Source organism: Lissotriton helveticus, chromosome 5_1 (assembly GCF_964261635.1).
Source record: "Lissotriton helveticus chromosome 5_1, aLisHel1.1, whole genome shotgun sequence".
Lineage (NCBI taxonomy): Eukaryota > Metazoa > Chordata > Amphibia > Caudata > Salamandridae > Lissotriton > Lissotriton helveticus.
This window is the reverse complement of record NC_136065.1, coordinates 1905327946-1905340680: the sequence shown is the minus strand read 5'-3', so window position 1 is coordinate 1905340680 and position 12735 is coordinate 1905327946. Positions and strand designations below refer to the sequence as shown.

Here is a 12735-nt window from a genome sequence, read left to right as displayed (position 1 = left end):
ACATAGCTATTATTAAAATGGTGGTACTGCCAGGGCTGCTCTTCCTTTTTCAAAATATACCTATTCCATTAACAAATACTTTCTTCTTACAGGTGCGAACGCTCTTAACAAATCTGATATTGGGGGGGACGACAAGAATAAGCTGGAACACGCTGACCCTACCGTACGAAAAGGACGGATTCGGGGTGCCGGATGTACAGTTGTATTATCCAGTAGCACAATGTGGCTACTCCCGGCTTTGGTACCACCTAGACGCGCGAGCACCACTAAGCCAGAGAGGGACTTGGCGGACCCCACCCCACTGAGTATGCTGCTGCCATTTGGGATGAAACACGATCCCCATGAAATCCAGACACTATAGACTACATGTTGGGCATGGTTGCGGCTACTTAGGTACACAGGGGGGACGACATTACACTCCCCAGCACTACCAATACTTAGCAATCCACAGCTCCCCCCTACACTGGAAATGATAACGAAGCGCACCCTACAGAAACTGCTCATATGTACTATTGGTGACCGGTTCCCGTACAGAGGACGAACAATAGTTACTTACCTGTAAACAGGTGGTTCTCCAGTATTGGTGTCTTTCATAGATTCACATGCCTGAATCATTCCCCGTCGTCGGAGTAGGAGTCCCACGGTACATAAAAAAGCAATAATATGCCATAATATATATAACAAATATCAGAAATACCAAACCAGGAAGTAAAGTAGCACCAACTACAGTAGAAAAAACTTCCACACTCGTGACTATCTTAGTCATTATGTGTTAGTCCAAACTGCAGCCAATCAGGCGACAGCACCCACCAGAATGTTCTCCCCAGAGGCTCAGGCTCTCAGATTTTCTCGCACAGGAGTGAAACCCCATAATGCCTGAGTGAGTCTCTGGGGGAAGGCGGGCGGTTTGCATGTGAATCTATGAAAGACACCAATACTGGAGAACCACCTGTTTACAGGTAAGTAACTATTGTTCTTCTCCAGTATTAGGGGTGTCTTTCATAGATTCACATGCCTGAATCAGAATAGTAAGCAGTACTCCCAGCATAACGCTCGTAGACGTCAGAGTATAAATTATATATATATATATATATATATAAATACAGAATACATGTATAACAATAATCATCAACATCTGACCAAACGTCTAAAGAGCATAGATGAGGAGGTGGAAACAGAGGCTCACCTTATTTGAAAAGATTGCGCAGCACTGCTCTTCCAACCGAAGCATCTGCGTCGTCTGCTGAATCTAGACAGTAGTGTCTATTAAAGGTGTGCCTGCTAGACCACGTAGCAGCTCTGCAGATCTGTCGAAGAGGCACACCAGCAAAAAGGGCAGTGGAAGAGCTAACCGCCCTTGTAGAATGTGCTCTTGGCAAGGCCTGTAAGGGTCTACCGGCCTGCTGATGACAAAGTCCAATTGTAGAGGAGACCCATCTAGCAATGGTCTGTTTTGAAACTGCACAGCCCTGGCGCTGCCGCCCATAAGCCACGAACAGCTGGTCTGTCTTGCGGATGTTAGAGGTTCTTGATAGGTAAAACTTGAGGCATCTCCTAATATCCAACGAATGCAGTGCTCGTTCAGATGGAGACTGTGGGGTTGGAAAGAATGTCTTGAGAACAACAGGCTCATTTAGGTGAAAATCCAAAGGCACCTTTGGCATGTACGTTGGATTAGTACGTAGTACTACCAAGTCAGTGGTAAATTGGATGAAAGGCGATTTAGATGTGAATGCCTGAACATCGCTAACCCTTCTAGCAGATGTTAATGCTAGTAACAATGACACTTTCCATGTTACAAATTTCAGGTCCACCTTATGGATCGGCTCGAACGGGTGACGCATGAGCTGAGTTAGTACGACATTCAGATGCCATGTAGGAGGAGGTTTCCGCACAGGCGGAAACATACGAAACAAACCTTTGAAGAATTGTTGTATAATCCGCACAGAGTACAACGAATTTGATCCATCCTGACGAAATCTGGAAATGGCAGCCAGGAAGACCTTAAGAGTAGAATGCGCCAAACCCAATCTGGCCAAATGCAGAAAGAAAGGTAGAATTTGCTCTGGCTTTGCATGAAGGGGATGAAGACCATTAGACTGGCACCATGAACAAAAACGCCTCCACTTAAGTTTGTAGGTTTTGATCGTAGATGGAGCTCTGGCCTTCGCCAGTACCTCCTGGCAATCCTGCGGAATGTTTAAGTGTGCAAATTCCATGTGCTGAGGAGCCAAGCCGACAATTTCAGCGAGTTCGGGTCCGGATGATATACCTTGCCCTTGTGGGTAGAGAGGAGATTCGGAATGTGAGGAAGTTGGATCGGGTTGCATTCCGAGAGAAGGAGCAGCTCGGTGAACCAGTATTGCCGGGGCCATCGTGGAGCAATCAGGATTAACCGACATGGCTGTTTCTTCATCTTCTTGATGACTTTCGGTATCAATGGTATCGGTGGAAAAGCGTAAGCGAATATTTGATACCAACTCATCGAAAGGGCATCCCCGCATGAGTCCTTGTGGGGAACCCAGCTTGCAAAGTATGGGCATTTTCGGTTCTGATGCGTCGCAAACAAGTCCAGATCCGGATGCCCCCATGCCTGAAAGATGCGGTCTAGAGATGGTTGATGCAGTTCCCACTCGTGAGTGCAACCTGCGGATCTGCTGAGAGAGTCCGCTAACACATTCGCGATTCCCGGAACGTGGACAGCTGACAGATGTATATTGTGAGTCAGGGCCCAACTCCAAATCTCTTGCGCCTGGTGCGACAGCCGGGCTGATCTTGTGCCCCCCTGCTTGTTTAGGTAATGCATGCAGGTGGTGTTGTCTGTCCGGATCAAGACTGTGGCACCCTCTAGGGTCGTTTGAAAGGACTTCAGGGCTAGCAAGATGGCGTGCAATTCGAGCCTGTTTATGTGCCATTTCAGTTGGAGTTTGTCCCATTTTCCGCTGGCCGTCATGCCTTGGAGGTGTGCACCCCAGCCTTTCATTGAAGCGTCTGTCGTCACTATGAACCTGGGCACTTCCGTGAGGAAAGAGCATCCCACTTGTATGTTGCAACCTTGACTCCACCATTGAATCGCTTCTCGCATTCGTGGTGTTATCTTTATGATGTCCTCGAAGGACCCGGACACCTGTATCTACTGGTGACTGAGCTCCTCTTGCAAGGGCCTCATCCGAAGACGACAGTTGGGGGTGAGAAGAATACAGGAAGAAATCATCCCTATAAAAGACTTGAACATGCGTACTGAAACGCAGCTTTTTAACAACAGTGCAGCAGCCATCCGTTGTATCTTTTCCTGTCTCTCCTTTGAGATAAACACTTGGGCGAGTTTGGTGTCTAGTGTCGCTCCCAAGAAAGTCTTTCTCCTTGATGGCGTCAGGTGTGATTTCTGGAAGTTCACTGTGAACCCCAGACTTTGCATCAGTGACAGAGCTTTTTGAATGTGAGTTTTTACCATGGTGAAAGAACTGGCCTTGATAAGGCAATCGTCTAGATATGGATATATCTGTATTGACTGCAACCGAAGGTGGGCTGCCACCGGGGCCAGCATCTTTGTGAACACTCTGGGGGCTGAGCGCAGTCCAAAGGGAAGAACTTTGAACTGGAAGTCCCTGCCAGCCACTCTGATTCTGAGAAACTTCCGGTGTCTGGAAAAAATTGGAACATGGAAGTATGCATCCTGAAGGTCGAGTGTAGCCATATACTCTCCCGCCGAAAGAAAATGGAGGATTCCTTGAAGTGTCAGCATCCTGAACGACAGTTTTTTGAGGAATTTGTTGAGGGCACGCAGGTCGAGGATGGGTCGCCATTCCCCCGACTTCTTGCGAATAAGGAAAAATCTTGAGTAGAAGCCTTTCCCTTTCTGATGACGAGGTACCCTTTCTATTGCTCCTTTTCGAATCATAATGTTGATCTGGACAAACAGCTCCTTGAGATGTGCTGGAGGTGGACCTCTTGGGGGAAGGTTTGGGGGAGTTTTTACGAATTCCAAAATGTGACCTCTGTTCACCACATCCAGAACCCATTTGTCCGTGGTAATCTTGGACCAATTTAAGTAATTTTGGGATATTTTTCCTCCAATTTGGTCCGGGTTGGGGCAAAGTGGCGGCAGGATGCGTTTCTCACTTTTTATTGTCTCTTCCTCGATAGTTGGATTTTCCTTGAGACTGAGAAAAATGTCCTCTTCTCTGCCCGTAAGTCTGTTGACGATATGGCTGGTATCTTTGATTTCCCTGGGTGGAAGAATAGGAGCGCTGTTGATTATAGCCTCCTCTATTAGAGAAATTCCCTCTTCCTCTTGCTCCACGAAAGGAAGGCTTCCTGTATTGTAAAGTGCCCAGCGAACGTGCTGTCTCAGTATCCTTTTTGATGGCCTCCAGAGCATCGTCTACATGCTTTCCGAATAAATACTCTCCATCATAAGCCATATCTAAAATCCTTGACTGGACCTCCTGTCGAAAGGACGTGGCCTTCAACCATCCTTGCCTCCTGAGGACGGCTGCACCCGCCAGCTGACGAAAACCTGTGGCAGCAACGTCCACTGCAGCATCAATCATCTCAGATGAGACGCACTCTCCTTCTTGGAGGATCTTCTTTGCTTCCGCCCGATCTGGCTCGGGAAGTTTATCCACATACGGCAAGATGTCCGACCACATCTGTCTGTCGTATCTCCCTAATATGGCAAGAGAGTTAGCGACTCTAACAGTTGTAGCTGCAATTGTGGAAACTTTTTTGCCGATTGAATCTAGACGTCTCCCGTCTTTATCTGGCGGAACAGAGACTTGAGCTGATGGGTTAGAAGATCTCTTTTGCGCTGCCTACGCTACCACCGAGTCTGCTTTCGCTTGTCCAATGAGGCACGCTGGAGATGAATTTGGCGCCCTATATTTCTTATCCACTCTCGAGATCACTGCTGGCAAAGAATTTGGTTTGGACATGATCTTCAGTCCTTCCTTCCATATGAATTCTATGATTGGAATGGTCCAACTCTGTTTCTGTGTCGAAGACTTGAAGTCATACAAAAAACAGTCTTCTTGTTTTGACTCCATAATTATCATGAACCTCCTTGTTGCTCTATCCATGATCTTGTGGAATGAGGCAATGTCCGCAGGAGGCGACTCCAATGTTGTGGGCTCTGCCGGAGAGGGTGTGTTAGCATTGTAATCCTCATACTCCGACGAATCTGATTTATTGTCCAATTCTCCTTCTCCCTGCTCCTCAGTACCTGAGTATCCGTCATCCTCTGTTTGAGGAGCTATGACTTGTGACGCATCCAATGCTGAATGTCCTTCCTCCAACGTCACAGAAACAACTGGCTGTGCCTGATTTGAAAGTGGGGTCGCCGTCTTGGGCCTTGGCGTAGATACATGAGAGTCACCTGACTCTGAAGGCGGAAAACGCCTATAGTAGTCGCTGAGCATGTATTGTAAATTACGAAACAAATCCTCAGGCATTTGCGTGCTGGGAGCAGGCCTGCCCTCATTCGACACGGTCTCCGTGTCCTGCATATCGTCTTCCGTATCACCGTCTTGAATCTTAATTTGGAGGTCAGACGGACTCCTGGCTAATCCAAAATTTTCATCCTCGTAGGATCCCTCCTCATCAGAATCCAAAAGCTTCTCTGGCACTACTAGCGTTGAAGGAATCACTTCATTAGTAGCCCGTTTCTTTAACAACGTAGCCGTAGTTGCAGGTGAGGGCAACGGTATCCCAGATGGCTGTGCTGACCATACTTGTAAGGCAGTGCAGCTTACCAATGGTGGCGTCGATGGATTCACCTCCGTCGTCGACGAACCTGCTTTCTGAAGCTGACTCTTTTGCTTCGTCGACGGTGTCATCGGCGACGATTGATGTATCTTCGTCGACGACGACTTCTTAGATGGTACCTTCGTCGACGAGGTCGTCGACGATAACTTCGTCGACGGGGACGTCGTCGACGGTAGCTTCGTCGACGTGGATTTCATCGTCGACGAGGATTTTGTCGTTGACGAGGATTTCGTCGACGAGAGCATCGTCGACGGCACAATTTTCATCGTCGACGGGGAACCAACCGTCGACATTAGATTCGAAGACGAGGAGCTCGTCGACGGTACCTTAGCCATCGTCGACGGGACTATAGTCGACGACGAGATAGGCCTGATCTGTACATGGACCAGCGTAGGCGATGAGGCTGAAGACATCACTAGAGCTGGCTTAGGTGAGGAGAAAGTCATCGTGCAGGTGGTAGACGTGGCCACATGAGAGGAAACACAATCCTTCTTTGACGTTGAAATTGTCAACTGAGGAGGCACAGACTGAGAAGATTTCTTGGGAACTGTAGATTTCCCAGACTTCAGAAAGGGCGTACTATCCACTTTAACAGGTGGAAGAGTCTTTTTTGAAACACTAGGCCCAGAAGAATCCAGAGAGGATTGGGCCCCTTTTGCCACCTTCGCCCTTGGAGATGAAACTACAGTTTCAGCCTTCCTCTTAATGGAAATTCGTGAAGAAGTAGAGGCAATGCTTCCTACCTCAGATAAAGGGCCATCCTTGTCCTTGAGTCTATTAAGCCACAGCAGCAGTCGTCCTTCCCTGTCCTTGATAGTCTTAGGGGGGAAAGTCCGACAGATCTTACACTCCTTTGCCTTATGGTCAGGATAAAGGCAATATAAACATTTTTTGTGGGGGATCTTCTTTGAACAGCCTAAGCTTCCCACAAGATTCACAGGCCCTGAACAGGGATTTAGAAGTAGACATCTTAACAACTTGAAGAAACAACTATTCTCAAAGAAAAACTGAGCAGAGCTCAGAGAGACTCCCTTCACACGACGTGCGGTAGAAAATCTGAGAGCCTGAGCCTCTGGGGAGAACATTCTGGTGGGTGCTGTTGCCTGATTGGCTGCAGTTTGGACTAACACATAATGACTAAGATAGTCACGAGTGTGGAAGTTTTTTCTACTGTAGTTGGTGCTACTTTACTTCCTGGTTTGGTATTTCTGATATTATGGCATATTATTGCTTTTTTATGTACCGTGGGACTCCTACTCCGACGACGGGGAATGATTCAGGCATGTGAATCTATGAAAGACACCCCTAATACTGGAGAATCCTGATTCTCAACAGCCTCTTTCATGGACTACTTCATCCTGGCTCGTATGCAGGGAGTGTTGAGGGACGCCATGCCCACTTATCCCATTGAACCTAAGGAAATTACACCACTCACATTTATCATTGAGGACCATAGTGGAGAGCACATCATGTCCCGCCTATATAAAACTTGCTTGCCGCTCCTGCCGCAACATGATGCCAGGATGCGGAGTGCCTGGGAAGCTGACCTGGGACATTCTCTCCCCGACAAAACCTGGAAAAGCTGTTGTGCACAAACAAAGCTAATCTCATGTAATCACAGACCTAAATTGGTCCACTTAATGATTTTGAGAAGGGCTTATGTCACGCCACAGCAGATGGTCCGCATAGGCAGCGTAAGATTTGTACACTGCCCCAAATGCAATTTACACATCTCTGCATTTGCACACATGATGTGGACATGTACCACAATAGCTTTATACTGTTAGGACATATTCAAGGAAGTAAAATTGATGATTGCGTTGCACTTTGGCCCCTCCCCACTAGTAGCTTTATTGGGTTATGTAGATGAGATCCCATAGAACATGCGCAGATTCGTAGCAATGGCAATTTTTTGGGCAAAACGACAAATAGTTATACGCTGGGGCAGCAAACAAAAACCCAAGGTAAACAATTAGATTAAGAGTATGATATACTGCGACACCACAAGTGAATTGTTCACAGAGCTACAGCCCGCTACATCTCGCCCAAAGGACATATGGCAGCCCTTGAGGGAATACCTACCACAACAAGGAGAGCACGCCGCATGAGCTATCAGGGAGGTGTTCTGAACTGGGAAATGCTACTGAAAGTTATGTATGAAACAGGGATGATAACTGTGCAGTTGGTAAAAGTTGTTTAGTGACGGTACAAAGTTTAGATTGTCATATATGCCAAACTCATATATGGATAACAATGCGATGCCTTCTATGTAGCTGTGATGTAAACCGTTTAAATGAGAGTGACAATGTAGCCAACCAATGGTAAGAAATGGCCACTAAGCAGACGGATAGAAATCAAAAGCTCTTCAAGAGACAATGCATGCGCTATCTATGATGCTGCGTATCATTCCTCAGAGCAGCTACATTACAGATTCCCTCCAGTGCCTTCATCGCTCATCCTCCGAAGGAGCAGCGCATTACCAGAAGTGCATGTTTCCCTGAGAGAGCAGTAAAAGCAACAGTTCCAGCACGTCTCCATCTATGAACAGTCACATCACAGAAAAATGCAGTGCAAGCACCTCACCTCGCAGAAAAGGCACTGCATGAACAGCAACAGTACAAGCAATCCTTATGCTCGAAGTGGGCACAGTACGAACAAGCACTGTAAGCCCCTGTGAGAGCAGGCATATCACAGAAATACAATGCTAGCATCCCTCACACTCATAAGAACATAGAATAAATGACAGCAGTGAAAGGAGCCCACGGTTTTCATACAGGGATTGTGCTGCTGGTTTGGGAAGCATGGCGTCATGTTACCCTGGTATTTTGGAGTGACACCTGGTAGACTTCCTAATCCCCAAAAGGAATGTATCACCTTTTCGAGAGGAAAGGAAAACTGGCAGGGGGATTCTCACTACTTCTAGGTTGTTAGAAGTCAGACATACATGTCGGATAATTTCTTATATTTGCAGGTGCTATTACAGAACCCCATCATGAAACATGAAATTATCATACACACAAACAGTGGTAATATATAGCATATTAAAATTTATTAAGTGCTGTTTACATGTAAGTGAAATGACTAAAATGATCATCATAATACTACACAGCTTAGCAAGGTAAAAAACTAGATAACATTGTTCATCACAAACCCGTAACTTTTGGGTAAACCCCTAAATAAGTTATATTTAGCTGGCTCACAACTTAAAGTACTAGTATTAAATGTATCATAATATTTTGTCAAAAATATTTACGGAGTCAGCTAATCCCTTTTGCATATCCCTTTGCATTCTAGTATGCCAGTAGGCCTCAAATTGGAGCTGTGATAATGAGCAACCCTTCACTGCAACCCGTCAGTCTGTTTGTCCTGCCCTAATTCTAGGGACATTTACACTTTTTTCATGAATTAGGTTTAATAGAGCAAGCAGAGGATCCCTCACGGCTGGGACATGAATTTGTAATGCAGGATGGAAAACGGTTCTCCTATTACTTTATTAGGAAACATACGGAAGCAACTACATTTTATCTTTTAATTCTGCTGACACAGAATTGCAAAAGGTCAATCTGCAAACACATTTCTAGCTACCATGAAATACTGCAGATAATGGGATAAATTGGCCTTGGCAAGGCGAGTAGCAGAATAGTGACAACTGAGAACATACAATTTTTGACAGCAAAAGAAAAGCGAAGAAATCCATGATAATTTATTTATTATTTGCATTTATAGGGCGCGACACCTACCCAAGAAGGGTTTCCCAGGGCCATAATTAAACCCTGAATTCAAGGTCTAGCATTTCTGTCATATACTCAAAACCATTCAGTACATAAACTATATGAACACACATCAAAGCCTGTGATGCATGTAGCATTAACAAAACATATAGAAAGACTATGCTACACAAGACAAAGCAGTGTAAGCATTCACTATTTGCCCCAAAAACATAGTGGGGTTTGGGCAGCATAGGCGGTGTGGGCTCCGGCTGCCTATCTCTTTACCACACTTCAAAGTTTGGGAAGGTGCAGAAGGTGTGTGTGCTGGCGCCTGCAGATTCTCAAGGGTTTCTACTGTAGGCAGGCACATAAGCACATTGTTGATCTCTGGTCCTGACCTACCAGCTTGGAGGGGAGGGGAAGGAAACTCTTATGACAAATGATGTATATATATGGTATTTCTATAGCATGAACCTAGCACTTTAGAAGGTCAAGGACAAAGTAAAATCAACAAGTAATAGGAGCGGCAGCTGGGTTGGGGACGGTAAGTGCATTGTGATGCAGTGTTCTTTAAAGAAAGGAGTTTTCAACACTTTCCTAAATTGGGGCAGCTTGGGGGTGATCTTGCTGGATAAGGGGTGGTTGTTTCAGATCCTGGGTTTACACTATGGAAAGGATTGCAGTATTGTTTTATTCTTTTTCATACTTCTTAGTGTGCAGTCTGTATTCAGTGTGGGTGTGCCAGGACCCACCAGAGATGGCGAGATTGTCTGCAAGATAATCAGGGGTGAGGGTCCTAATAGCTTTGTAAATGATGCAGCTGGTTTTGAAGATGGTGCAGGCCGGCAAGAGGAGCCAATGGAGTTCCATCCGGATGTGGGGTGAGGTAATGACATTTATTCAGGCCCTGCAAGCACCGTGTAGATGCCCCTAAGGGCTCCTAGGAGTGGAGTGTGATCGGTCATGGGCGAGAGCATTACCACAATCCAGACTTGGTTTGAACAGCATTTCTAAAGTTGCTGTCTGTAAGAAACTATTGCCTTTCCATAGAAGAGAGAGCTGGGACCAGGCCGTCTTTCTTTATTTGGAACTGTGTTCCTTAAGGGTGAGAATCGTGTCCAGGGTGAATCCAAGTGATTTGGCATTTGGTGAAAGTTGGGGTTGAAGCTGTCAAGGTTCATGTCATTGAGTTAGGTTTCTACTGATCTTGGCAAATCACAGGCATTGTGTCTTGGTTGAGTTGAGTTTCAGGTAGGCACTGGACATGCAAGAGGTGCCTGAGGGAGTGGATGTCTGAAGAGACAGTATGGAACCCTCAGGGACTCTGCAGGTGAAGGGGATCTTTTGAGACCTGTAGGTGCCCATGTGAACAAAGGGTGTCGGTTGGAAAAGTAGGAGAACCCGCTTACCATGAGAACAACTACTTTGTTGGTTAATAGGGGGATGTGGCCTAATGGCTAGAACAGTCAACCTCAAAGCTCGGGAACTGGGTTCAAGTCTTGGAAGGGATGCTCAACATCCTGTGATTATGGACAAATCACTTAATCTCCCAATGCCTAATAAAAAATAAATGGGTCAGTCTGTAATGCTAATGGTGCTCATGTAAAGCGCTCTGACACCTTCGGGTCTAGTTTGCGTCATATAAAACTTCCATAAAAAAAAATAGTTTGTTGAGTAGAAGGGAGTTAGAGGCAATGGAAAACTCATCACTTGAATACAGCTATTGCCACAGCCAACAGATGACCTTAAACAGCTTTTGGCACATTGAAATCCTGACCTTTTGGTTTACTAAACCCTGCTAAAGGCATTTATACATGAAAATCTAAAAATGAACAAGGCAGGTTATTATTTATAATGTTTTTAAACAACCAATGAATTTTGTTACTGTATAGACAAATTACATTTAAGACGAAACAGAGTGTCTGGAAATCTTTCCTGCAGAAACAAATTATTCTTTCGTCCTTAGTTGCAAACAAGAAAACCAACAGATATTCTTATCCAAAAGTATATAAAAATTGCTGTTCTTCCAGAATGAGCTAGGATTGCAGATACACAAGAGGACATCCATCTGCTGGACCACCATAGTCCTCTACGCAAACTGCAGGCTGATGTGATAGTAGCAAAGATAATCGTTTCCTGTATATATTATTTTTAAGAAAACTGACTATCAGGATTCCACAGACAGCATTTGAAGCATAAATGATTAAATCCCTGCGTGCAACCTTCCAAATGATAAAGTCCAGGGATTCAGCATGCATGTCAGACAGCGGGAGTCAGTAAGTGCTCTTTAGTTCTTGGCCCCTATATAGCGCAGAATTCCGTTGACCACATCTAGGGTCTCATCTTTCTCTAGCACAATGTCAAAGGCGTCTAAAAACATCTGCCGCTGCTCTTCAACCTGCAGTAATAAAACAGGACAAAAATACAATGTTACATGTAAGTAACGACAAGGGAACCCAACACAATTATCATTGCTTCATTTCAATTGATCCAATTCTTGAACCTTTTCAAGATGATGCGTACTGTTGTCTTCTAACCAGCTGACCAGAGGGTGCGGTCTCAAATTTTTCAGGGTACTGATGGACATGAGCAAGTGCTTGAGGGGAAGGGCATTGATTTGCACTCAGTCAATAATTTGCTTCCTGACCTGATCCAGACAGTATACATGGGTGATGTAAGAGATGGTTCTCTTATCATACACCTAAGAACTTCAGTAAACTTAATTGTTTAGTGTGTATGGAAGGATGACTGCTCTTACAAGTAGACCTTCAAAACCCTATGTCCTTGAGACAGTTTGTTCACTCTATATTTTGTGATCTTGCACTTCTTAAACATGCGATTTAGCATATACGCAAATATGTCACGTCTTCCATCAGAAAACAGAGGTGTCCTGAATAGCAAATTGTTTGATAGAATTTGCAAGACTAATTTTTCTTCTCATTCACCTTACTTTCATATTATTTCCAGGTCTTAATTCACTGTGGGCATATACGGTACAGATTTTATGATTAGGTTTTAAACAGCCATGTGACATAATCCTTGGATAAAAATAAAAGTTCAATAGTTGACTTTTTTTACTGAGCACATCAGTGTGCCAGGGTCACTGCCTATCATCCAGGAGAAAGAACCAGAGTAACCGCAAGTCAGTCAGCTATAAAGGGTGCTTAAACTTGGTTATGGAAGGCAGCGCTTAGCCATTAGCCCACCGCAGTGCTTAACACAAATGTGCAAATTTCCTTGAGTTAAGATTGACCAATTGCAC

General features: G+C 45.1%; 1 protein-coding gene across 1 annotated transcript in view; it reads right to left on the bottom strand.

Annotated features, from left to right (window-relative positions):
- Positions 1 to 8793: 8793 nt before the first annotated feature.
- The window catches only part of NT5C3B (5'-nucleotidase, cytosolic IIIB), a 70397-nt gene continuing 66455 nt past the window's right edge, over positions 8794 to 12735 (bottom strand). The window contains exon 9 of the mRNA XM_078645445.1: positions 8794 to 11871. Within this exon, the coding sequence (XP_078501571.1) occupies positions 11761 to 11871 (111 nt within the window). The 3' untranslated portion in view covers positions 8794 to 11760. The remainder of the gene's footprint in view (positions 11872 to 12735) is intronic.